The following is a 25,991-nucleotide window of genomic DNA, read 5'->3' as shown; positions in this document are numbered from 1 at the left end:
CCGTGTCGCGATCTAGACGCCCGTGTCGCGATCTAGACGCCCGTGTCGCGATCTAGACGCCCGTGTCGCGATCTAGACGCCCGTGTCGCGATCGAGACGCCCGTGTCGAGATCGAGACGCCCGTGTCGCGATCGAGACGCCCGTGTCGCGATCGAGACGCCCGTGTCGCGATCTAGACGCTCGTGTCGCGATCTAGACGCCCGTGTCGCGATCTAGACGCCCGTGTCGCGATCTAGACGCCCGTGTCGCGATCGAGACGCTCGTGTCGCGATCTAGACGCCCGTGTCGCGATCTAGACGGCCGTGTCGCGATCTAGACGGCCGTGTCGCGATCTAGACGGCCGTGTCGCGATCTAGACGGCCGTGTCGCGATCTAGACGGCCGTGTCGCGATCTAGACGGCCGTGTCGCGATCTAGACGGCCGTGTCGCGATCTAGACGGCCGTGTCGCGATCTAGACGGCCGTGTCGCGATCTAGACGGCCGTGTCGCGATCTAGACGGCCGTGTCGCGATCTAGACGGCCGTGTCGCGATCTAGACGGCCGTGTCGAGATCGAGACGCTCGTGTCGCGATCCAGACGCTCGTGTCGAGATGGAGACGCTCGTGTCGCGATCTAGACGCCCGTGTCGCGATCTAGACGCCCGTGTCGCGATCGAGACGCCAGTGTCGCGATCGAGACGCCAGTGTCGCGATCTAGACGCCCGTGTCGCGATCTAGACGCCCGTGTCGCGATCTAGACGCCCGTGTCGCGATCTAGACGCCCGTGTCGCGATCTAGACGCCCGTGTCGCGATCTAGACGCCCGTGTCGCGATCTAGACGCCCGTGTCGCGATCTAGACGCCCGTGTCGCGATCTAGACGCCCGTGTCGCGATCGAGACGCCCGTGTCGCGATCGAGACGCCCGTGTCGCGATCGAGACGCCCGTGTCGCGATCTAGACGCCCGTGTCGCGATCTAGACGCCCGTGTCGCGATCTAGACGCCCGTGTCGCGATCTAGACGCCCGTGTCGCGATCTAGACGCCCGTGTCGCGATCTAGACGCCCGTGTCGCGATCTAGACGCCCGTGTCGCGATCTAGACGCCCGTGTCGCGATCTAGACGCCCGTGTCGCGATCTAGACGCCCGTGTCGCGATCTAGACGCCCGTGTCGCGATCGAAACGCCCGTGTCTAGATCTAGACTCTCGTGTCGCGATCTAGACGCTCGTGTCGCGATCTAGACGCTTGTGTGTCGCGATCGAAACGCAACCGTCATCAGTTAGAACTAAATTTGAGAGACAAAACACAAACACAGAGACACACAGACAGACACACAAGCAAAGCGAGACACACACAGAGACAGTAAGTCTGTTCTCTCTCTCTCTGTGTGTGTCTCTGTCAAATTTCACACTTAACTTCAAATGTAGCAACCTTTGGAGATCGTAATCAACTAGGCTATGGGTTAACTGTGTGCTATCCGACCTCTCTGCGTTGCATTGCATTGCATTTCTAACACAATCTATTTTTTTCCCTTCTAAGTTTGTATTTTCTCAAACGGCCTATTTATTCTCTCCTACAATTCAAGGGGCCTCCCCTTGGGCCATTCGCTCTTTCTCTCCGGGGTGAATATTCACGCAACTCTCTCTAAGATGTGCCGGTCTTGTTGGGTCCTTCAGTGACATGCTATTGCCTCTGCTGCAGCAGCTACCCCAGCAGACCCACCCACCTCTCTCTGGTTAAAGCCTCGACACAAGAGGCATTGCATCTCTGCGTGTCTATGGTGTGCGTGTCTCGCTCTCAAATGCAGTTGCACCTGATGACGGTTGCTTGTGTTGCAATCGTAAACGTCGCTCTCCATTATTTAAATGGATTTCCTCTCGACGCGACTTCACCGAAAGACGTCGAAGAATTTGAATTCCTGCAGTCACGAAAGCTTTGAGTCAAGATATTAATGTCACCAGGCAGGGATAATCCGGCACCGGTGGGTAGGTGAATGAGTGGGTGGGTAGGTGAATGAGTGGGTGGGTAGGTGATTGGGTGGGTGGGTAGGTGAATGAGTGAGTGGGTAGGTGAATGAGTGGGTGGGTGGGTAGGTGAATGAATGGGTGGGTAGGTGAGTGGGTGGGTGGGTAGGTGAATGAGTGGGTGGGTGGGTGAATGAATGGGTGGGTAGGTGAATGAGTGGGTGTGTAGGCGATTGAGTGGGTGGGTAGGTGAATGAATGGATGGGTAAGTGAATGAATGGGTAGGTAGGTGAGTGGGTGGGTGGGTAGGTGAATGAATGGATGGGTAGGCGAATGAGTGGGTAGGTAGGTGAATGAGTGGGTAGGTAGGCGAATGAGTGGGTGGGTAGGCGATTGAGTGGGTGGGTTGGTGAATGAGTGGGTGGGTAGGTGAATGAGTGGGTGGGTAGGTGAATGAGTGGGTGGGTAGGTGAATGAGTGGGTGGGTAGGTGAATGAATGGATGGGTAGGTGAATGAGTGGGTGGGTAGGTGAATGAGTGGGTAGGTAGGCGAATGAGTGGGTAGGTAGGTGAGTGGGTGGGTGGGTAGTCGCGTGGGTGGGTAGGCGAATGAGTGGGTGGGTGGGCGAGGGGGTGGGTGGGCGAGTGGGTGGGTGGGTAGGCGAGTGGGTGGGTAGGCGAGTGGGTGGGTGGGGTGGGTGGGGTGGGTGGGTAGGCGAGTGGGTGGGTGGGGTGGGTGGGTGGGCGAATGAATGGGTGGGCGAGTGGGTGGGTGGGGTGGGTAGGCGAGTGGGTGGGTGGGTGGGGTGGGTAGGCGAGTGGATGGGTAGGCGAGTGGGTGGGTGGGGTAGGCGAGTGAGTGGGTGGGTAGGCGAGTGGATGAGTGGGTGGGGTGGGTAGGCGAGTGGGTGGGTAGGCGAGTGGGTGGGTAGGCGAGTGGGTGTGTGGGGTGGGTGGGCGAGTGGGTGTGTGGGGTGGGTGGGCGAGTGGGTGTGTATGTGTTTTGTGTGGGTGGGTGTGTGTGTGGGGTTGGTGTGTGCGTTGTGTGGGTGTGTGTTTTGTGTGGGTGGGTGTGTGTGGGGTGTGTGTGTGTGAGTGTGTGTGGGGTGGGTGTGTGTGTTGTGTGGGTGTGTGTTTTGTGTGGGGTGTGTGTGTGTGAGTGTGTGTGAGTGTGTGTTGTGTGTGTGAGTGTGTGTGTGAGTGTGTGTGTGTGGTGTGTGTGTGTGTTGTGTGTGAGTGTGTGTGTGGTGTGTGTGTGTGTGTGGGGTGTGTGTGTTGTGTGTGTGTGGTGTGTGTGTGTGGTTTGACTGGTTTGTCAAGGCAGTGTCGTTACCCCGTGTGGCTGTTGCATCGAAAGGGGAAGACTCCGATGCGTACTGGGTGAGGCGGGCGAGATTCATATCCGGGAATGTACAGAAGTCGAGAGAAAGTGAGAGGGGAGAGAGACAGTGAGAGAGAGAGAGACAGAGAGAGACAGAGAGAGAGACAGCGAGAGAGACAGAGAGAGACATACAGAGAGAGACACAGAGAGAGAGAGACAGAGAGACACATAGACACAGAGACAGAGAGACAGAGAGAGATACAGAGAGAGACAGAGAGAGAGAGACAAAGATAGAGGCAGAGAGAGATACACACAGAGAGAGACAGATACACAGAGAGAGACAGAGACAGAGAGACAGACAGAGAGACACAGAGACAGAGAGACACAGAGAGAGACACAGAGATAGAGAGAGACACAGAGACACAGAGAGAGAGACAGAGAGAGACACAGAGAGACACAGAAAGAGAGACAGAGAGAGAGACAGAGAGAGAGAGAGAGACAGAGAGAGAGACAGAGAGAGACAGAGACAGAGAGAGACACAGAGAGAGAGAGACAGAGAGAGAGACAGAGAGAGACACAGAGAGAGAGACAGAGAGAGAGACACAGAGAGAGAGAGACAGAGAGACACAGAGACAGAGAGAGACACAGAGAGAGACACAGAGACAGAGAGAGTCTCAGTGTGTGTGTCCCTGTGTCAGTATGTCTCTGTGTGTCTTGGCGCGGTGTGCAGTCAACATCGCCACCGAGGGAGACAAAGGCGGCCGGGCGTGGTGCTGACCCAAGGCCACGACCCTCGTGTGTGCCACGGTGCCGGTGGCTGCACTTGCCCCTACAGCGGCGTCGCTGAAGGCTACACGGGGGACATTTGGCTTTGGCTGCTGAAGAGAAGCCGTCTCAAGGTGGATGCAGTCATCCTCACCAGTCACGCTCACCATTCATCCTCACCAGTCATCCTCACCAGTCACGCTCACCAGTTATACTATTGGTGTGTAAGTGTGCGTGTGAGTGTGTGTGTGTGGCCACGTGGAATGTTTGAATGCTCACTGCGGAGGAGAGGCTGCCGCTCCTCTGTCGGGAGCTGGAATGGTACCGCCTGGATCTATGTGGCATTCAGGAGGTCCGGTGGACCGGCTCTGGCTCCTGCCACCATGAGGGGTGGACAGTGCTCTACTCGGGGCAGCAGTCTGACAAACAACAGGGTGTGGATCTTCTTTTGAACAAAAGAATGAAGGAGGCGTGGGAGCGTGGCGGTGAGGTATGGGAAGCTGTAAGCCCCAGGCTACTTTGGGCTCGCCTTCCCATCAACCGGAGGCGAGGAGTGGTGGTCGTGGTTACTTATACCCCCACCGAAGACGAACATCCGTGGAGGGATGCAAGCAAAGCCGATGAGTCAGATGCCTTCTATGACCTCTTGTCACAGGTGCTGGCTAAAGTGGCCCCTTGGGATAGAGTCATCTTGTTGGGTGACTTCAATGCCCGAGTTGGTCATGATGCTGGCACCTGGTCTGGAGTGATTGGAGGGCATGGGCCAGATCAGCTCAATAACAAGGGTAGGAGGCTGCTAGATTTTTTGTGCAGCCCATGGGCTTGTAATTACCAACACGCTGTTCCGGCATCGGCGCATCCACACAACATCATGGATGCATGCCGGGTCCAAGCAAGAACATCTGCTGGACTACATAGTGACGGAACAGCAGATGCGAGCCCATGTCCTTGACACCAGGACCTACCATGGAGCTGATCTGGCCTCTGACCATCGACTTGTCATCTGTAAGATGCGCCTGCCATTCTTCCACTCCGGTAGTGGGTGTACACCCAGGACCCCATTCCAACCTAAAGTGGCCTGGTCTCAGTTATCTGATGAAAGTTGCAAGCGAGAATTTCATCATCGCTTGCGGCTGGGGTTGGCTCCCCCACTCCTCCTGATGTCGAGGGTAAATGGGCGAGGTTTAGGACTGTGACTCATGCAGCTGCATTGGCTGCTTTGGGAACGCGGTCCAGACCTCCCCAGAGACCCTGTCTGACAGAGGAGGTGTTCAGGATAGTTGAGAAAAAGCGACAGTCCCACTGTCATCGACTACAGAATCCCACGTCAGAGAATAAGGAGGCTTACCACAGCTTTCGCTCGGAGGTTCGGAGAGCCGTGAGGTGCTGCAAGGATGGGTGGTGGTCGCAGGTTGCTGAGGAGATGGAGTCTGCCCCTGTGGCCCGCGATCACAAATCTCTATTTAACTCCATCAAAAAAGTAACCTGCAGCGCCACACCTATTCCCATCATGAGAGGAAAAAACGGTGATCCAATCTCCGACCCCCAGGAACAGGTTTGCAGATTTGCTGAGCATTTCTGTGAGGTCCTGGGGGAGGGGAAATCCCTCAGCCAGAAAACCATCGTGGCACAAAGTGGGGATGACCCTGCAAAGGCTGCGGTGCCTCAAATATTGGAAGAAGTCACCCCCTGTGAGTGGCTGGCTGAGGTGCCATCTGTTGAGGAAGAACTTAAGGCGATCCGGAGTCTGAGACCAGGAAAGGCACCGGCCAGAGATGATGTCCCAAGCGAAATGCTGAGGGAGGGTGGCGTTTGTGTACAGACTGCCCTATATGAAATCATAAGAACAGTCTGGACGACTGGACGGGTTCCGCAGGATTGGAAGGATGCCCTGGTGGTCCCCCTCTTTAAGAAGGGGGACCGCACAGACTGTAACAACTACAGGGGCATCTCACTCCTCAGTGTGCCGGGAAAGGTCCTGGCAAGGATTATTCAACATCGCCTTGCCAGGCACGCTGAGGAGAGGCTTGCGGAGCCGCAATGCGGTTTCAAGAAAGGGCGGTCCTGCACAGATGCCATATTTTTTGTCCATCTGCTACAGCAGAGGTGTAGGGAATTCCAGCAAGACCTACATCTCTGCTTTATTGAGCTGGTCAAGGCCTATTATACCATCAGTAGGCCTGGGCTCTGAGTTGTTCTTCGTGCTTTCGGAGTCCCTGACCCTCTGCTCACGATCATTAAGGACCTTTATGATGGTGAGCGGGCCCGGGTAAAACTACGTGGCCGGGAGTCAGAGCCATTCCCTGTACACCTTGGGGTGCGACAGGGATGTCCTCTGGCTCCCACATTATTTAACATCTATTTTGACCACGTAGTTCGTGAAGCCTTCAATAGCTGTACCGGGGGAATCTCCAATTGGTACAGATATAATGGGAGGCTGATCGATGCCCGGGTGCGGTCAAGGGATGGCTCCCTATTGCTCAACCACGTTATGTATGCCGATGATTTGCTAATAGCGGCTCACTCAGAGGAGGAGTTGGAGACGCTGCTGCTGAGACTGGACCGTGCCACAAAGAGATGGGGCCTTACCATCAGCCCTACCAAAACTAAGCACCTGCCTGGGTATTTTGTACCATCGAACACTCCACCCCCACAACTCCAAATCGGTGATGGGGCAGTTGTGTACTTGGGCAGTGTGCTTATGACCAGCTCCAGTTTAACAGCAGAGGTCTCACTCCAAATCAGTCGAGCGGCAATATCTTTTCAACGGTTGCATAACGCTGTGTGGAAGCTACCTGGTCTGTCGCTCCGCACTAAGCTTCAGGTCTTCTCGGCCACGGTCATTCCCTCCCTTCTCTACGCTTGCGATACGTGGATCCCCCTAATGGAACATCTTCGCCGGTTAGAAACATTTAGGTTAGCCTGCCTACGATCCATCCTGGGTTTAACCAGACTGGATTGTGTGAGGAGCTCACAGATCCTTGAAAGATCTGGGCACGGTCCCATCGGTGAGCTCCTCCGGCAGGCAAGGCTGCATTGGCTGGGTCATGTAGCCCGCATGCCCAGCCACTGCATGCCGAAACAGCTTTTGTTCGGCCGGATCGAGGGAGCTAAACGGACGCGGCACAGGCTAGAGAAGAGATGGAGTGATGTGGTACAGGAGGACGTGGAGCTGAGTGGACTTGCCGATGACCGGTACCAGCGGTGTCAAGATCGGCCTCTGTGGAGGAGGCTTGTTAAGGACGCTGCTACTGGGCAGTTGGAGGCAGTTGCCCTCCAACAACAACGGAGGGCGGAGGAGCGACGCTCACAACAACGAGCGGAGCGCCGGGTGGCTAAAGCACAGCAGGTTGGCACAGTAGGGGGCACAGGTGGTGCATCAGCCAGTCATCTCAGTCATCTCAGTCAGTCGACCCGTGGCACCTGGGTCTGCCCCGTGACCTCCTGCCAGCGGGCATTCGACACTTCACGTGGCCTCAGGGTGCACATAGCCTGGCACAAGCGTTGTGGTGACGTCACCGCCACTTAGTGGCGAATGTCGGTTGTTGTGTTGTTGTGAGAGTGTGAGTGTGTGTCTGTGTGTGTCTGTGTGAGTGGTAGTGTAGCGGGTAGCTCTACGCTGCGCTAAGAACCCGGCGACCCGAGTTCGATTCCCGTTCATGGCCAACACCACCAGTTACCATTATCTGAACCGGTCCTGTGGGCCTCCCCTAGGTCGACTCAGCCTCAAATGAGTAAACTGGTGTAGCGTAGTGAACATCGCCGTTGGGGAGACAAAGGCGGCCGAGCGTGGTTGCTGGCCACCCACCCCCTCGTGTGCCACAGTGCCGGTAGCCTTCATAGGCGCTGCTGCTACTACTAACAGCACTTGCCCCTACAGCCTGTTGAGGCTACACGGGGGAGCTTTGTCTGTGTCTGTGTGTGAGGTGCTCGCTAACAGCACTTGCCCCTACGGCATGTTAGAGGCTACACGGGGGAGCTTTGTCTGTGTGTGTGTGTGAGGTGCTCGCTAACAGCACTTGCCCCTGCAGCCTGTTAGAGGCTACACGGAGGATCTTTGTCTTTGTCTGTGTGAGATGCTCGCTAACAGCACTTGCCCCTACAGCCTGTTAGAGGCTACACGGGGGAGCTTTGTCTGTGTCTGTGTGTGAGGTGCTCGCTAACAGCACTTGCCCCTGCAGCCTGTTAGAGGCTACACGGGGGAGGGGGTCTGTGGAATGTTGTGAACCACGTGACGGGGTCGCCAGGTCAAACGTCAGTGGGCAGGGCTGTGCGCCTGTACAACCTCCCGTCGGTGAGTGTGTGAGCGTGTGTGAGTGAGTGTGAGTGAGTGTGTGAGTGAGTGAGTATGTGAGTGAGTGTGTGATTGTGTGTGTGTGTATGTGAGTGAGTGTGTGTGAGTGTGTGAGTGAGTGAGTGTGCGAGTGTGTGAGCGTGTGTGAGTGAGTGTGTGATTGTGTGAGTGAGTGAGTATGTGAGTGAGTGTGTGAGTGTGTGTGTGAGTGTGAGAGTGAGTGTGTGAGTGAGTGTGTGAGTGCGTGAGTGTGTGTGAGTGAGTGTGTGAATGTGTGAGTGAGTTGGTGTGTGAGTGAGTGTGTGAGTGATTGTGTGAGTGAGTGTGTGTGAGTGTGTGAGTGAGTGAGTATGTGAGTGAGTGTGTGAGTGTGTGTGAGTGAGTGTGTGAGTGTGTGTGTGAGTGTGTGAGTGAGTGTGTGAGTGAGTGAGTGTGTGAGTGAGTGTGTGTGAGTGTGTGTGTGAGTGTGTGTGAGTGTGTGTGAGTGAGTGAGTGTGTGATTGTGTGAGTGAGTGAGTATGTGAGTGAGTGTGTGAGCGTGTGTGAGTGAGTGTGTAATTGTGTGAGTGAGTATGTGAGTGAGTGTGTGAGTGTGTGTGTGAGTGTGTGAGTGAGTGTGTGAGTGAGTGTGTGAGTGCGTGAGTGTGAGTGTGTGTGAGTGAGTGTGTGAATGTGTGAGTGAGTTGAAGTGTGAGTGAGTGTGTGAGTGACTGGCTCCAGTTTAACAGCAGAGGTCTCACTCCGAATCAGTCGAGCGGCAATATCTTTTCATCGGTTGCGTAACGCTGTGTGGAAGCTACCTGGTCTGTCGCTCCGCACTAAGCTTCAGGTCTTCTCGGCCACGGTCATTCCCTCCCTTCTCTACGCTTGCGAAACGTGGACCCCCCTAATGGAACATCTTCGCCGGTTAGAAACATTTAGGCTGGCCTGCCTACGATCCATCCTGGGTTTAACCAGACTGGATTGTGTGAGGAGCTCACAAATCCTTGAAATATCTGGGCAGGGTCCCATCGGTGAGCTCCTCCGGCAGGCAAGGCTGCGATGGCTGGGTCATGTAGCCTGCATGCCCAGCCACCGCATGCCGAAACAGCTTTTGTTTGGCCGGATTGAGGGGGCTAAGCGGGCGCGGCACGGGCTAGAGAAGAGATGGAGTGATGTGGTACAGGAGGACGTGGAGCTGAGTGGACTTGCCGATGACTGGTACCAGCGGTGTCAAGATCGGCCTCTGTGGAGGAGGCTCGTGAAGGATGATACTGGGCAGTTGGAGGCAGTCGGCCTCCAACAACAACGGAGGGCGGAGGAGCGACGCTCACAACAACGAGCGGAGCGCCGGGTGGCTAAAGCACAGCAGGTTGGCACAGTAGGGGGCACAGGTGGTGCATCAGCCAGTCATCTCAGTCAGTCGACCCGTGGCACCTGGGTCTGCCCAGTGACCTCCTGCCAGCGGGCGTTCGACACTTCACGTGGCCTCACGGTGCACATAGCCTGGCACAAGCGTCGTGGTGACGTCACCGCCACTTAGTGGCGAATGGCGGTTGTTGTTGTTAGTGTGTGAGTGAATGTGTGAGTGTGTGTGAGTGTGTGAGTGAGTGAGTGTGTGAGTGTGTGAGCGTGTGTGAGTGTGAGTGAGTGTGTGAGTGTGTGAGTGAGTGTGTGCGAGTGAGTGTGTGAGTGAGTGAGTGTGTGATTGTGTGAGTGAGTGTGTGTGAGTGTGTGTGAGTGTGTGATTGTGTGAGTGAGTGTGTGTGAGTGTGTGAGTGAGTGAGTGTGTGAGTGTGTGAGCGTGTGTGAGTGAGTGAGTGTGAGTGAGTGTGAGTGTGTGAGTGAGTGTGTGCGAGTGAGTGATTGTGTGAGTGTGTGTGTGAGTGTGTGTGTGAGTGTGTGTGTGAGTGTGTGAGTGAGTGTGTGAGTGAGTGTGTGTGTGAGTGGGTGAGTGAGTGAGTGTGTGTGTGAGTGAGTGAGTGTGAGTGAGTGTGAGTGTGTGTGTGAGTGTGTGCGAGTTAGTGAGTGTGTGATTGTGTGAGTGTGTGTGTGAGTGTGTGTGTGAGTGTGTGTGTGAGTGTGTGAGTGAGTGTGTGAGTGAGTGTGTGTGTGTGAGTGGGTGAGTGAGTGAGTGTGTGAGTGTGTGAGTGAGTGTGTGAGTGAGTGTGTGATTGTGTGAGTGTGTGTGTGAGTGTGTGATTGTGTGAGTGAGTGTGTGAGTGTGTGTGAGTGATTGTGTGAGTGAGTGAGTGTGTGAGTGTGTGTGAGTGTGTGTGTGAGTGTGTGATTGTGTGAGTATGTGTGTGTGAGTGAGTGTGTGAGTGAGTGAGTGTGTGAGTGAGTGTGTGAGTGATTGTGTGAGTGAGTGTGTGTGAGTGTGTGAGTGAGTGAGTGTGTGAGTGTGTGAGCGTGTGTGAGTGAGTGTGAGTGAGTGTGTGAGTGTGTGAGTGAGTGTGTGCGAGTGAGTGTGTGAGTGAGTGAGTGTGTGATTGTGTGAGTGAGTGTGTGTGAGTGTGTGTGAGTGTGTGATTGTGTGAGTGAGTGTGTGTGTGTGAGTGAGTGTGTGAGCGTGTGTGAGTGAGTGTGAGTGAGTGTGTGTGAGTGTGTGAGTGAGTGTGTGAGTGAGTGTGTGATTGTGTGAGTGTGTGTGTGAGTGTGTGATTGTGTGAGTGAGTGTGTGAGTGTGTATGAGTGATTGTGTGAGTGAGTGAGTGTGTGAGTGTGTGTGTGAGTGTGTGATTGTGTGAGTATGTGTGTGTGAGTGAGTGTGTGAGTGAGTGAGTGTGTGAGTGAGTGTGTGAGTGATTGTGTGAGTGAGTGTGTGTGAGTGTGTGAGTGAGTGAGTGTGTGAGTGTGTCAGCATGTGTGAGTGAGTGTGTGAGTGTGTGAGTGAGTGTGTGCGAGTGAGTGTGTGAGTGAGTGAGTGTGTGATTGTGTGAGTGAGTGTGTGTGAGTGTGTGTGAGTGTGTGATTGTGTGAGTGAGTGTGTGTGTGTGAGTGAGTGTGTGAGCGTGTGTGAGTGAGTGTGAGTGAGTGTGAGTGAGTGTGTGAGTGAGTGTGTGCGAGTGAGTGTGTGTGTGAGTGTGTGAGTGAGTGTGTGAGTGAGTGTGTGATTGTGTGAGTGTGTGTGAGTGTGTGATTGTGTGAGTGAGTGTGTGAGTGTGTATGAGTGATTGTGTGAGTGAGTGAGTGTGTGAGTGTGTGTGTGAGTGTGTGATTGTGTGAGTGTGTGTGTGTGAGTGAGTGTGTGAGTGAGTGAGTGTGTGAGTGTGTGTGTGCCTCAGTGGCCCGTGATCACAAATCTCTATTTGACTCTATCAAAAAAGTAACCTGCAGCGCCACACCTATTGCAATCATTAGGGGAAAAAACGGTGATCCAATCTCCGACCCCCAGGAACAGGTTTGCAGATTTGCTGGACATTTCTGTGAGGTCCTGGGGGAGGGGAAATCCCTCAGCCAGGAAACCATCGTGGCACAAAGTGAGGATGACCCTGCTGAGGCTGCGGTGCCTCAAATATTGGACTGGGCCCGGGTTAAACTACGTGGCCGGGAATCAGAGCCATTCCCTGTACACTTTGGGGTGCGACAGGGATGTCCTCTGGCTCCCACATGATTTAACATCTATTTTGACCACGTAGTTCGTGAAGACTTTAATAGCTGTACTGGGGGAATTTACATTTGGTACAGATATAATGGGAGACTGATCGATGCCCGGGTGCGGTCAATGGATGCCTCCCTATTGGTCAACCACGTGATGTATGCCGATGATTTGGTAATTGCTGCTCATTCAGAGGAGGAGTTGGAGACGCCGCTGCTGAAACTGGAGCGTGCCACTAAGAGGTGGGGACTCACCATCAGCCCCACCAAAACTCAGCACCTGCCTGGGTATTTTGTACCATCGGACACTCCACCTCCACAACTCCCAATTGGTGCGTTGGCTTGGTCATGTTGCCCGCATGCCCAGCCACCGCATGCTTAAATAGCTTTTGTTCAGCCTGTGTGAGTGAGTGTGTGTGAGTGTGTACGTAACTCCATCAAAAAAGTAACCTGCAGAGCCGCACCTATTACCATTATTAGGGGAAAGAACGGTGATCCAATCTCTGACCCCCAGGAACAGGTTTGCAGATTTGCTGAGCATTTCTGTGAGGTCCTGGGGGAGGGGAAATCCCTCGGCCTGGAAAACATCGCGGGACAAAGTTGGGATGACCCTGCTGAGGCTGCGGTACCTCAAATATTGGAAGAAGAAATCACCCCCAGTGTGTAGCTGGCTAAGTGGAAGCTACCTGGGTCTGTTGCTCCGCACGAAGCTTTAGTCATTCCCTCCCTTCTCTACGCCTGCGAAACGTGGACCCCTCTATAATGGAACTTCACCGGTTATAAACATTTAGGCTGGCCTGCCTACGCTCCATCCTGGGTTCAACCTGCAGGTTGGATTGTGTGAGGAGCTCACAAATCCTTGAAAGATCTGGACAAAGTCCCATCGGTGAGCTCCTCCGGCAGGCAAGGCTGCGTTGGCTGGGTCATGTAGCCCGCATGCCCAGCCAACGCATGCCGAAACAGCTTTTGTTTGGCCGGATTGAGCGGGCTAAATGGGCGCGGCACGGGCTAGAGAAGAGATGGAGTGATGTGGTACAGGAGGACGTGGAGCTGAGTGGACTTGCCGATGACTGGTACCAGCGGTGTCAAGATCGGCCTCAGTGGAGGAGGCTCGTGAAGGACGCTGCTACTGGGCAGTTGGAGGCAGTCGCCCTCCAACAACAACCGAGGGCGGAGGAGCGACGCTCAGAACAACGAGCGGAGCACCAGGTGGCTGAAGCACAGCAGGTTGGCACAGTAGGGGGCACAGGTGGTGCATCAGCCAGTCATCTCAGTCAGTCGACCCGTGGCACCTGGGTCTGCCCTGTGACCTCCTGCCAGCGGGCGTTCGACACTTCACGTAGCCTCAAGGTGCACATGGCCTGGCACAAGCGTCGTGGTGACGTCACCGCCACTTAGTGGCGAATGGCGGTTGTTGTTGTTGTGTGTGTGTCTTTGCAGCCTCGCTCGTATAGGTGTGTGTGTCAGTGTGTGTTTGTTTGTGAGTGTTTGTAAGTGCGAGTGTGAGTTTGTGTGTGTGAGTTTGGGTGTGAGTGTGTGTGAGTGTTTGCCAGTGTTTGTGAGTGCGAGTGTGAGTTTGTGTGTGTGAGTCTGGGTGTGAGTGTGTGTGAGTGTTTGTCAGTGCGAGTGTGAGTTTGTGTGTGTGAGTTTGTACGTGTGAGTTTGCGTGTGTGAATGCGTGTGTGAATGTGTGTGTGTTCGGGTGTGTGAGAGTGTGTGAGTTTGTGTGTGAATGTGTGTTAGTGTGTGTGTGTGTCTGGGGAGCGGTGGTGTAGTGGTTAGCGCTACGCTGCGCTATGAACCCGGCGACCCGGGTTCAATTCCCGCTCACGGCCAACACCGGTGACGATTATCTGAACCGGTCCCGTGCTTCCTCTAGGTCGACTTAGCCTCAAATAAGTACCCGGTACAGTGTGTAAACATTTCCACTGGGGGAGACAAAGGCGGCCGGGCGTGGTGCTGGCCACCCACCCCCTCGTGTGCCGTTCCGGCCTTCATAGGCGCTTGCTAACAGCACTTGCCCCAACAGTCTGTTACAGGCTACACGGGGGATCTTTGTCTTTGTGTGCGGATGGGTGTGTAAAGTCAACAAATGCATGCCAGTTATAGAACAGGGACAAGCAGCTCCGTGTAGCCTTAAACAGACCGTGGGACAAAGTGAGTCTGGGTCTAATGGTTCTCTGTGTGTGCCTATGAGTCTCTCTGTCATTCGATGGGTCTCTGCGTGTCTATGGGTCTCTGTGTGAGTCTCTGTGCGAGTCTGTGGGTCTCTGTGAGTGTTTATTTGTGTATCTGTGTGAGTTTATGGGTCTCTGTTTGAGCCTGTGCGAGTCTGTAGGTCCCTACGTGTATCTATGGTTGTCTATGTGGGTCTGTGGGTATCTGTGTGAGTCTCTGGGTCTCTGTGTGAGTCTCTGGAGCTCTGTGTGATTCTATGAGTCTCTGTGTGAATCTATGGATCTCTGTGTGAGTCTGTGTGTGATGAGACTGTTGTGTGATTTTGCAGCTGGAACGCCTCCTGGAAACCAATATCGCAGCAGCAGTGACATCAGCAGCTACAACAACATCATCATCAGCAGCAATTATCATAAGTACATCATCATCATCAGCAGCAGCAGCAGCGGCAACATCAGCACCACCGACATCTCATCAGAAGCAACTCCATCATCAGCAACTTTCATCAGCAGTAGCATCAGCAGCACCAGCACCACCACCATCATCAGCAATAACAACTTTTCAATTTTGTCATCAACAGCAGTGGTGTCATCAGCAAGTCCATCAGCATCAGCAGCACCACCATCATCGTCAGCAGAAGTAGCACCCTCACCAGGAGTAAAGATGAGCTCTTCCCCATCACTATCAGCACGCCCATCATCATCATCATCAGTACGACTGCCATCATCATCATCAGTACGACTGCCATCATCATCATCATTACGACTGCCATCATCATCATCATCATCAGTACGACTGCCATCATCATCAGTACGGCCATCATCATCATCATCATCAGTACGACTGCCATCATCATCAGAACGACCACCATCATCAGCACGACCATCATCAGCACGACCATCATCAGCACGACCGCCATCATCATCATCAGCATCATCATCATCAGCTCGCCCCGATGCGTCATTGCTTCTCTACCGCCTCCAAACCATCGGTCGCATCCGGCGACGTTGGCTAGACGTCGTTCGGAACTCCAGGCCTGCTGTCTGCAGCAGCCACAACAGCCACAACAACCACAACTACCACAACAACCACATCGGCCACAACCACACGTCCCCACCACCGTCGCCGCCACCGCCGGCGTCGGAGCGCCGACGCTGGGCACCGCCTCCACCCAAGCGTCCGCCGGACGTGTTCACGTTCAGCGCCAGCGAGATCGACCACCTCGCAACTGACGGCGGTGGCGCCGCTCGTGACGAACGAGGCGGCGGACGAGGCGGCGGACGAGGCGGCGGACGAGGTGGCGGACGAGGTGGGGTGCGGAGGAGCAGGCGAGTTTTGTATCCGCCCAGCTGCGCGAGGAGCCGCAGGAGGAGGGAGGCGTTGTCGGCCCCGGAGTTGGACCACGCGGTGCTGCTGCTTGCCTTCTTCACCCTGGCCTTCGGCCTGCAGGTGTGGTGGTGGTGGAGGAGGTGGTGGTGGTGGTGGAGTTAGTGGAGATGATGGTGGTGTTGGTGGTGGAGGTGATGGTGGTGCAGGTGGTGGAGGTGGTGGTGGTGGAGGTAGTGGAGCTGATGGTGGTGGTGGTGGTGGTGGAGAAGGTGGTGGTGGTGGTGGTGGTGGTAGTGATGGTGGTGGAGGTAGTGGAGCTGATGGTGGTGGTGGTGGTGGTGATGGTGGTGGAGGTAGTGGAGCTGATGGTGGTGGTGGAGGAGGTGATGGTGGTGGAGGTAGTGGAGCTGATGGTGGTGGTGGAGAAGGTGGTGGTGGTGCAGGTGGTGGAGGTGATGGTGGTGGAGGTAGTGGAGCTGATGGTGGTGGTGGTGGGGAAGGTGGTGGTGGTGCAGGTGGTGGAGGTGATAGTGGTGGAGGTAGTGGAGCTGATGGTGGTGGTGGAGATGATGGTGGTGGTGGAGAAGGTGGTGGTGGAGATGATGGTGGTGGTGGTGGTGGAGGTAGTGGTGGTGGTGGTGGAGGTAGTGGAGATGATGGTGGTGGTGGTGGAGAAGGTGGTGGTGCAGGTGGTGGAGATGATGATGGTGGTGGTGGTGGTGGAGAAGGTGGTGGTGCAGGTGGTGGAGGTGATGGAGGTAGTGGAGCTGATGGTGGTGGTGGTGGTGGTGGTGGAGAAGGTGGTGGTGGTGCAGGTGGTGGAGGTGATGGTGGTGGAGGTAGTGGAGCTGATGGTGGTGGTGGTGGAGAAGGTGGTGGTGCAGGTGGTGGAGATGATGATGATGGTGTTGGTGGTGGTGGTGTTGGTTGTGATGGTGATTGAGATGGCGATGGTGGTGATGCAGGTGGAGTGAGGAGGAGTAGTCACCTGTTGGCATCCGCTCCCCCGGGCAGACCCGCGTGGTGCTGCTGCTCACCCTCTTCACCTGCTGGCCTTCGGCCTGCAGGTGTGGTGGTGGTGGAGGTGGCTCTGGTGGAGCCGGTGGTAGTGGTGTAACGATGGTGGTGGAGGTGGCGGTGAAGATGATGGTGGCGGGCGAGTGTGGGGATACTCACAATCGCCCGGTTGGTGTGTTGTTCAGTTGGGGTTTGTCCCGGTGAATGAAAGGGTCGCCTCAATGAGACTTCGGGTCTCAGAAAGATAAAGCTCTGACCGACCGTCGTCTGTGCTTATGCACCAAACAGCAGTTCAGAGCATTCGGCCTTCTTGCAGATGGTGGGGTGGAGTGCTCGGTCAGAGTGCCGCCCACCAACTCCACAGACTTACCGGGTGGCTTCAATGCTCGCGTGGGAAACGATGGAGGCGCATGGAGAGGCGTGATTTGGAGGAATGGCCCCCACCCCCTGGCCTGAATCCGAACGGTGAGATTTGCATTGGAATCCTGGGCCAGTCGCGGGATGCCAATGACAAACACCGTGCCCGAAGGCAAAGATGTTCGCGAGTGTACTCGGCACCCCGGAGCGCTTTGGGCTGAAAGACCAACGGTTGACTTCATAGTTGTATCATCGGACCGACGGCCGTATGTTCTGGACACTCGGGTGAAGAGTGGGGGGGGGGGGCAGAGCTGTCAACTGAACACACCGCCTGGTGGTGGTAAGTTAGTTGGATCCGACGCTCGGGGCACCGGCCAGCTAGACGTGGAAGGCCCAAACGGATAGCGCCGGGATGTCCGGGAACGTCTGGCGGAAGACCCAGTCCGGAGAGATTTCAACGTCCACATCCGGCGAAAAAACTCGCGCTGAACTCTCCCGTGGAGGGCGTGGACGTTGAGCCGGAGCGGACGGTGCTCGGAACCTCGTTTGTGGTTTGCAGCTGCGGATGGCTGCGGGCCTCAAGGCAGTTCGTCCCCGTCATGGCGGCAAACCCTTGGACCTGCTGGTTGGACACCGGCGGTGAGGGATGCTGTCAAGTTGATGAAGTGGAGGAGGCTTTCCCTGAGCTATGCTCGGGGAAAAAAAGGCCTCCAGACTCGATTGCGAGGTGCCGGCTTGCCACGTGGGGCGGCAGCTGCGGCAGCCGCTGAAGCGAACGCCCCTTAGGGGGCGCGGGAGGAGTTTGGAGGGTCGACGGAGAGGGACCGCACGGCAGCCTCAAAGACGTTCCGGCAAACCACCCGACGCCTTAGGAGGGGGGGTCGGCGGGAATGTGGCCGCCAGGCCGTTCTCAGTTAGGGCGTCGGCGTGACATTGATCTCGACTAAGGGGTAAGTCGAGAGGTCGAAGGGAGACTTTGAGGAGCTCCTCAACCCAGTGGAGGTGTCCTCCTCTCACGAGCCAGCCCTGGAAACAGCTGGGGGGGGGGGGGGTGCGGGGGTCGGATCCATCGTGGCGGCAAAGCTGCCGGATGTGAACGAGATTCGCCGCAGAGTTGTTGAAAGCGCCGGAGATTGTAGGGGTGTCGTGGTTCCCGCGTCCTCTTCAACGTTGCGTGGAAGGTGGGTGTGCAGTACCTCTGGATTGGCAAACTGGGGTCGCGGTTCCCATTTTTAGAAAAGGCGACCAGGGTGTGCGCTCCAACTGAGGAGGAATCGCGCTCCTCGGCGTCCCGGGCAAAGCTTTTGCCCGAGTGCTGAGGAAGAGGAAGTTCCGCCCGGTGGTCGAGCCTCAGATTCAGGAGGAACAATGGAGATTCCGTCATGGCCGTGGAACAATGGACCACCTCTTATACCCTCTCGCAGATATTTGAGGCCTCATTTGGAGTAAGCTGCTGCGGCCTACCTCTGCCTCATGGACTTGGAGAAAGCGCGCGACCGGGTTCCCCGCAACGCCTATGTGGCAGGTGCTGTGGGAGTACGATGCTGCCCAGTGCCCTATCGGGTCCCCCCCCTCTATGCCCGGAGTGAGAGCTGTGTCCACGTTCTTGGTGCTAAACCAAAGTCGTTCACTGTGGCCGTTGGACTCCGCCAAGGGCGCGTCCCGCCTCCACTCCTGTTTTTGCGACTTCCATGGACAGAATATCCGAGGTGTGAGACGAGTACCCAGTAACGGGGGGGGGGGGGGGGGGGGGGACATGGAGGTAGCGTCGCTGCGTTTTCCAGACGAGGTTGCCCTCTTTGCCTCGTCTGCCTGCGATCTTCAGCCTGAGCTTGAGCGGTTTCATGCCGTGTGCGGAAGCGGCCGGGGACGAGGATCAGCACCACCAAATCCGAGGTCCGTGGTTCCCTCCCAGGAGGGCGGGAGCAGCTGCCCGTCGTCGAGGAGTTCAAGTGCCTCGGGGGGGCGGGGGGGGGGGCGGGTTTCTTTCGCGAGCGACGGCGAGTAAGGAGCGGGAGATCGGCCGGCGGAGCGTTGCGGGCCGTCCGAAGTGCTGCGCCCGGTTCGCCGCACCGTTCCGTGGTAGTGCCAGCCGGGAGCTGGCTCCTCGTACAATCTACAGGTCGACCTACGTTCCCGCCCTCGCCTACGATGGCCACGAGCTTTGGGTGACGGCAGGAAGGATGAGGTCCCTCCGCAGGGTTGTCCGGCTCCCTCTCCGTGACCGGGCGAGGGGCTCGGTAATCCGGGAGAGCATCGGAGTCAGAGGCCCCCCCTGCTGTTCCTCCGGATCGAGAGGAGCCGGTTGAGGTGGTTCGGGCACCCTGGTGAGGATGCCCCCCCCCCACCCCCCCTCCCCGGCAGACTCCCCCTGGAAGTCTACCGGGCAGCAGCAGCAGCAGCAGCAGCAGGAACGGTCCCACTGGGCCGAGACCCCTGGGCCGGCCCAGGACCACGCGGTTGGTGGTGGGACGATGTCGCCCGGTTGATCTGGGGGCGATGTCGCCCGGCTGGCCTGGGAACGCTGGGGAATTCCCCAGGAAGAGCGAGAGTCTGTGTATAGTAGTGTATAGTGTAGTGTATAGTATAGTGTATGGTAAAGTATAGTAGTGTGTAGTAGTGTATAGTGTATGGTAAAGTATAGTAGTGTGTGGTAGTGTAGAGCTGTCGCCAGGGACAGGGAGGTGTGGACCGCCTTACTCATCATGCTGCCGTCGCGACCCTCACCAGGATACGCGGATTGAGGAACGAACGAAATAAAAATTAGATTTTCTTCCTCCACCCTCTGCACCACTCTCCATCCCTACATCCACCACCATCACCACTCTCCATGCATACATCCACCACCACCACCACTCTCCATCCATACATCCACCACCACCACCACTCTCCATCCACCACCACTCTCCATGCACCACCACCACTCTCCATTCGTCCATCCACCACCACCACTCTCCATGCACCACCACTCTCCATCCGTCCACCCACCACCACCACTACCACCACTCTCCATTCGTCCATCCACCACCACCACCACTCTCCATCCATCCACCACCACCACCTCTCTACCATCCTCCACCACCTCCATTACCACTCTCCATCCATACATCCACTACTACCACCACCACCACCACTCTCCATCCACCACCACCACCACCTCTCTACCATCCTCCACCACTCTCCATCCACCACCACCACCACCTCTCTACCATCCTCCACCACCTCTACCACCTCCCCCGCCACCCCGGCAACAGATCTACAACGCCATCGAGAACCTGGACGACCACGTGGAGCGCTACGACTTGCGGGGCCTCGCCGCGGCGCTTCGCCGGCAGCTCCACGGGCAGGAGGCGGCGCTGGCCCCGCTGCCGGCGGCGTTGGCCGAGTACCTGGCGGTGCGCGAGCACGGCCGCCCGCTGCTCCTCTCGCTGCACGGCACCGGCGGCGTGGGCAAGAGCGTCGCCGGGAGAGCCGTCGAGCGCCACTTCACGGCGCTGGCGGGCGGCGCCCGCGTGGCGCTGCTGCACCGCGCTCGCTGCGCGTTTGGCGGTGGAGGCGGTGGAGGCGGTGGAGGCGGTGGAGGCGGTGGAGGCGGTGGAGGCGGTGGAGGCGGTGGCGACGACGGGCACGTGGTGTCGCGGTACCTGGCCGACTTGAACGCCACCATCGCGGAGGTGGGGGTCGGTTGCCGTTGTTGCTCACGACGTTGTTGTTGTTGTTGTTGTTGTTGACGTTGTTGTTGTTGACGTTGTTGTTGTTGACGTTGTTGTTGTTGACGTTGTTGTTGACGTTGTTGTCGTTGTTGTTGACGTTGTCGTTGTTGTCGTTGTTGATGTTGATGTTGTTGTTGACGTTATTGTTGACGTTGTTGTTGTTGACGTTGTCGTTTTTGACGTTGCTGACGACGTTGTTGTTGTTGTTGTTGACGTTGTTGTTGTTGACGTTGTTGTTGTTGACGTTGTCGTTGTTGACGTTGTTGTTGACGTTGTTGTCGTTGTCTTCGTTGTTGACGTTGTTGTTGACGTCGTTGTTGTTGATGTTGTTGTTGTTGTCATCGTCGTTGTCGTCGTCATCGTCGTTGTTGTCATCGTCGTCGTTGTTGTTGACGTTGTTGTTATCGTCGTTGTTGTTGACATTGTTGTTGTTGTCATCGTCCTCGTTGTTGTTGACGTTGTTGTTGTTGTCATCGTCGTTGTTGCTATCACGAGGTGGATTGCCAAGTGGATCGCTTGGTGCAATAATTAATCACGTCACACCCCCTCTTGACGTCACACCCCCCCCCCTCCCCCATTGTGACGTCGCGCACCTTTGTGACGTCACACCCGTTCGTGACGTCACCCCCCCCCCCCTTTGCGACGTCACACCCCTTTGTCCAGGTGACGAGGGAGGCGGAGGGAGCCCAGATGATTCCCGTCTTCATCTTCGACGAGGTGGAGGAGATGCCGGCGGCGGTCCTGGACTTCCTGCACGCCAGGACGGCGGCGTCCACCTCCTCGGCGTCCACCTCCTCGGCGTCCACCTCCTCAGCCGCCTCCTCGTCGCGCCAGCAGCACGCCGGGCAGCCCAACGCCATCTACGTCCTCATCAGCAGCCTCGGCGGCGAGGAGATCATGGCCCACGCGCTGCGTGACGGTGAGGACGTCGTCAACGTCGTCATCGTCGTCGTCGTCAACGTCATCATCGTCAACGTCATCAACGTCAACGTCAACGTCGTCATCGTCAACGTCGTAATAGTCGTCAACGTCATCGTCAACATCGTCATCTTCACCATCTTCACCACCGTCATCTTCACCATCTTCACCATCATCATCGTCATCTTCACCATCATCATCGTCATCATCTTCACCATCTTCACCATCATCATCATCTTCACCATCACCATCGTCATCTTCACCATCAACATCATCATCATCGTCAACATCGTCATCTTCAACATCAACATCATCGTCATCTTCACCATCTTCACCATCACCATCGTCATCTTCACCATCAACATCATCATCATCATCATCGTCATCTTCAACATCAACATCATCGTCATCTTCACCATCTTCACCATCATCACCATCACCATCGTCATCTTCACCATCAACATCATCATCATCGTCAACATCGTCATCTTCAACATCAACATCATCGTCATCTTCACCATCTTCACCATCACCATCGTCATCTTCACCATCAACATCATCATCATCATCATCGTCATCTTCAACATCAACATCATCGTCATCTTCACCATCTTCACCATCATCATCGTCATCTTCACCATCAACATCGTCATCTTCACCATCAGCATCGTCATCTTCACCATCTTCACCATCATCATCGTCATCTTCACCATCAACATCGTCATCTTCACCATCAACATCGTCATCTTCACCATCAACATCGTCATCTTCACCATCAACATCGTCATCTTCACCATCATCATCGTCATCTTCACCATCAACATCGTCATTTTCACCATCAACATCGTCATCTTCACCATCAGCATCGTCATCTTCACCATCTTCACCATCATCATCGTCATCTTCACCATCAGCATCGTCATCTTCACCATCTTCACCATCATCACCATCATCATCGTCATCTTCACCATCATCACCATCATCATCGTCATCTTCACCATCTTCACCATCATCATCGTCATCTTCACCATCAACGTCGTCATCTTCACCATCTTCACCACCGTCATCTTCACCATCATCATCACCATCATCATCGTCATCTTCACCATCTTCACCACCGTCATCTTCACCATCTTCACCATCATCATCGTCATCTTCACCATCATCATCGTCATCATCTTCACCATCTTCACCATCATCATCATCATCGTCATCTTCACCATCATCATCATCATCATCGTCATCTTCACCATCACCATCGTCATCATCTTCACCATCTTCACCATCATCATCGTCATCTTCACCATCATCATCGTCATCATCTTCACCATCTTCACCATCATCATCATCATCGTCATCTTCACCATCACCATCGTCATCTTCACCATAAACATCTTCACCATCTTCACCATCATCATCGTCATCTTCACCATCATCATAGTCATCATCTTCACCATCTTCACCATCATCATCATCGTCATCTTCACCATCACCATCGTCATTTTCACCATCAACATCATCACCATCATCATCACCATCATCATCGTCATATTCACCATCTTCACCATCATCATCATCATCGTCATCTTCAACATCAACATCATCGTCATCTTCACCATCATCATCATCACCATCATCATCGTCATATTCACCATCTTCACCATCATCACTCCTCCCCGTGTCCCCCCCCCCACCCCCCCCACCACCCCCCCCCTCCTTACAGGGGAGTCGCCCTCATGGCCCTCATCAGTGGTGCCCGCCCTCCGGCGCTGGCTGGAGAATGGCGGTGGTGCCGGTGGTGATGCCGGTGGCGGTAATGGTGGCGGTGGCGATGCTGGCGGTGATACCGGTGGTGGTGATGCTGGCGGTGGTGATGCTGGCGGTGATGCCGGTGGCAGTGGTGATACCGGTGGTGGTGATGCCGGCGGCGGTGATGCTGGCGGTGATGCCGGTGGCGGTGGTGATACCGGTGGCGGTGATGCCGGCGGCGGTGATGCTGGCGGTGATACCGGCGGTGGTGGTGATGCTGCTGGCGGCTTTACCGGCGGCGGCGGTGATACAGACGTTGTGACCGGCGGCGGCGGTGGCGGCGGTCCCGGCGGCGGCTTTACCGGCGGTGACACCGGCGGTACCGTCAGCACCGCCGCCGCCTGGCGTGGCCACGCGCTGTTTGCCGCGGCCCGCCTGGTGCCCTTGTCTCCGCTGCGCGAGTGCCACGTGCGTCTGTGCGTGCGCGACGAGATGCTGCAGGAGGGCCTCTACCCCACAGAGGGCGACGTGCGGCGCCTGGCGGGCGACGAGGAGTACCTGGGCGGGGCCCGCTGGGCCGTCAGGGGCTGCAAGGGCGTCGCGGCAAAGGTCAACCGGCTACAGTGACCGTGGCGGAGGAGGAGGACGAGGATGGAGGAGGAGGAGGATGGAGGACGAGGTGGGAGATGAGGTGGAGGGAAGAGGTGGACGACGATGAGGAGGTGGTGGCGGTGGCGGTGATGTACAGCAGGGTGCGTGGACGAATCCCCCGCCTGGCCCTTCTGCACGACGGGGATACAGCGTTTCCCCCTCGCACCCACGCACACGCCGAGGGTTTTTTTCACTCGGGTGCTCGGCGCCGCGCACCTGCCGCGTCTGTCACGTGACCTCCCGCGTCTGTCACATGACCTCCCGCGTCTGTCACGTGACCTCCTGCACCCAGCCTGGCACAAGCGCCGTGTTGACGTCACCGGCGGCGAGCGTCAGCTGCTGTTGACTGTTTTAATAAATTCGCTTTTTTTTTAAACCCCCCCCCCCCCCCCCACAAATCGTGCGAGTGTCTCCCGTGTCACGAATACGCCTGGGCCGCTCCTAGGTCGACTCGGCCTCAAACGAGTTCCTCAACGTCGCCACTGGGGGGGGGGGAGGGGGGAGACAAAGACGGCCGGGAGTGGTGCTGTCCACCCGCACCCTCGTGGTGCCCACAGCGCCCGGTCGCCTTCAATGGATGTTGCTCTCGAACAGCACTTGCCCCCCACACAGCCTGTCAGAGGTCACACCTGGGGCGTCTTTGTCTTTGTGCAGCGTGGGGAGCGGTTGCGCAGTGGTTGGCGCGCTGCGCTATGACCCGGGTCCAGTGATGGATTCATCTGAAGCCGGTTCCTGGGCCTCCCCTAGGTCGACTCGGCCTCAAACGAGTGCGGCGGAGTGAAACATCTCTTGGTTCTTTCGGTGAAGTCACCACCGCGTAGATAGGGAAACAATAAAATAATAAAAATATAAAACGATAAAATTCTCACGACGTTTTTCGACTGCAGCACGAGCGATCATCATCATCATCAGGGTGTGAAAACCAGAGAAAGAAAATTTGAAGAAAGTGGCGTTTTTTTTTTACGTTAACACCACGGAGAGCGATTTGACAGTCATTCAGATGGACGAGTCCATCTATGTTCGGATAAGAGGAGGGGGGGAGACGAAAAATAATGGATGCGGTCTGAAAGCCACCGTAAGCGTGAACAATCAATTAAGACCCGAAATGGTTTATCAAATCCTTCCAATGATTGCTAAGCCAGAATCCATCTTCTCGGTTGAAATTGTCTCTGTGTTTGCATATGCCCATAGACCCAATGAACGAATCTCTCATGGTAGCCAGATGGCTTGCAAAGAACCTCTGTCTTGGAGAAGTCAATGTCATTGTTTTATATTTTTATTATTTTATTGTTTCCCTTCTTACGTGGTGGTGACTTTACCGGAAGAAACCAAGAATATGAATCCCTGCAGTCACGAAAGCTTTAAATCAAAATTTTTTTGGGTTCTGTCGGTAAAGTCACGGAGAAGGGAAATAATCCCCATATATATATAAAAAAGGCAAAGCTGTGATTGTGTGTGTCCGTTCAAAATGTTTAGCGTACTTCCCGACATGCAGCAAACTTTAAATTTGCCATGTGGGTACTTTCCAGACTGTACACCATGCAACAATTATAAAAATACACTTTTGTTTATTTTTTAGGGTGGGGTAGGGTAGCTCAATAATGCATCATTTTTTTTGTTTGCACGGCAAGTGAGCTGTGACGTCAAATCAGTCACGTGACCCTGGCACGTGCAAACGTAACGGATTGTAGTGTAGCGGTTAGCGCGCTGTCTCTTGTGTGTGTGTCTGTGTGCAGTGTTGACAAAGGAGGCAGGAGACTCCTTTGTAGGCAACGCTGTTTCTTTACTCTAACGTCAGAGAACGTCGCTATCACAGAGAGGCGTAATGGCCTCTCCCACCCCGATAGCCTAGCGCGCAGGGGTGGGGACACATTGGTTGACTCGCGGGCCACAACGGGTTCTAACATTTGACGGAGTGCGCCGGGCCAGGAACAGATGTATGGAGTGGTTTTGTGTGCACTGATATCAGTGACGCGTTAAGAATCATTGCATGAGAGGACTTGCCCTTTAACAGGTAGCAGAGCTAAATTTTGATTTAAAGCTTTCGTGACTGCAGTAATTCATATTCTTAGTTTTTTCGGTAAAGTCACGTTGAAGAGAAACAACAAAATAATATAATATATATTACCGAAAAAACTAAGAATATGAATAGGTAGCAGAGCGTTTATTTGCAAGGCGACTTAA

General features: G+C 55.4%; 2 protein-coding genes across 7 annotated transcripts in view; both read left to right on the top strand.

Annotated features, from left to right (window-relative positions):
• The first annotated feature begins 1,131 nt into the window (after positions 1-1,131).
• Positions 1,132-24,184, top strand: LOC116958209 (uncharacterized). Of its 6 annotated transcripts, none has more exons than XM_076056023.1 (6): positions 1,132-1,337; positions 3,991-4,159; positions 14,654-15,522; positions 20,031-20,450; positions 21,153-21,408; positions 23,131-24,184. In XM_076056023.1, exons 3-6 carry the CDS (start codon positions 14,737-14,739, stop codon positions 23,781-23,783), a joined length of 2,115 nt encoding a protein of 704 aa, XP_075912138.1. In that variant the 5' UTR covers positions 1,132-1,337; positions 3,991-4,159; positions 14,654-14,736; the 3' UTR covers positions 23,784-24,184. The 6 variants fall into 6 exon arrangements, with proteins under 6 accessions (XP_075912138.1, XP_075912137.1, XP_075912139.1 ...); XM_076056022.1 differs by having other exon boundaries at positions 1,132-1,956; XM_076056024.1 differs by lacking the exon at positions 1,132-1,337 and adding an exon at positions 3,114-3,319.
• The window catches only part of LOC116958210 (uncharacterized), a 75,058-nt gene continuing 72,909 nt past the window's right edge, over positions 23,843-25,991 (top strand). Inside the window, exon 1 of the mRNA XM_076056180.1 lies at positions 23,843-23,908. Coding sequence (XP_075912295.1) covers positions 23,843-23,908 — 66 coding nt within the window. The remainder of the gene's footprint in view (positions 23,909-25,991) is intronic.

This window comes from Petromyzon marinus, chromosome 74, assembly GCF_048934315.1.
Source record: "Petromyzon marinus isolate PM22_M1 ecotype Great Lakes invasive population chromosome 74, UKy_Petmar_22M1.pri1.0, whole genome shotgun sequence".
NCBI lineage: Eukaryota > Metazoa > Chordata > Hyperoartia > Petromyzontiformes > Petromyzontidae > Petromyzon > Petromyzon marinus.
This window is presented reverse-complemented; position numbering and strand designations above follow the sequence as displayed.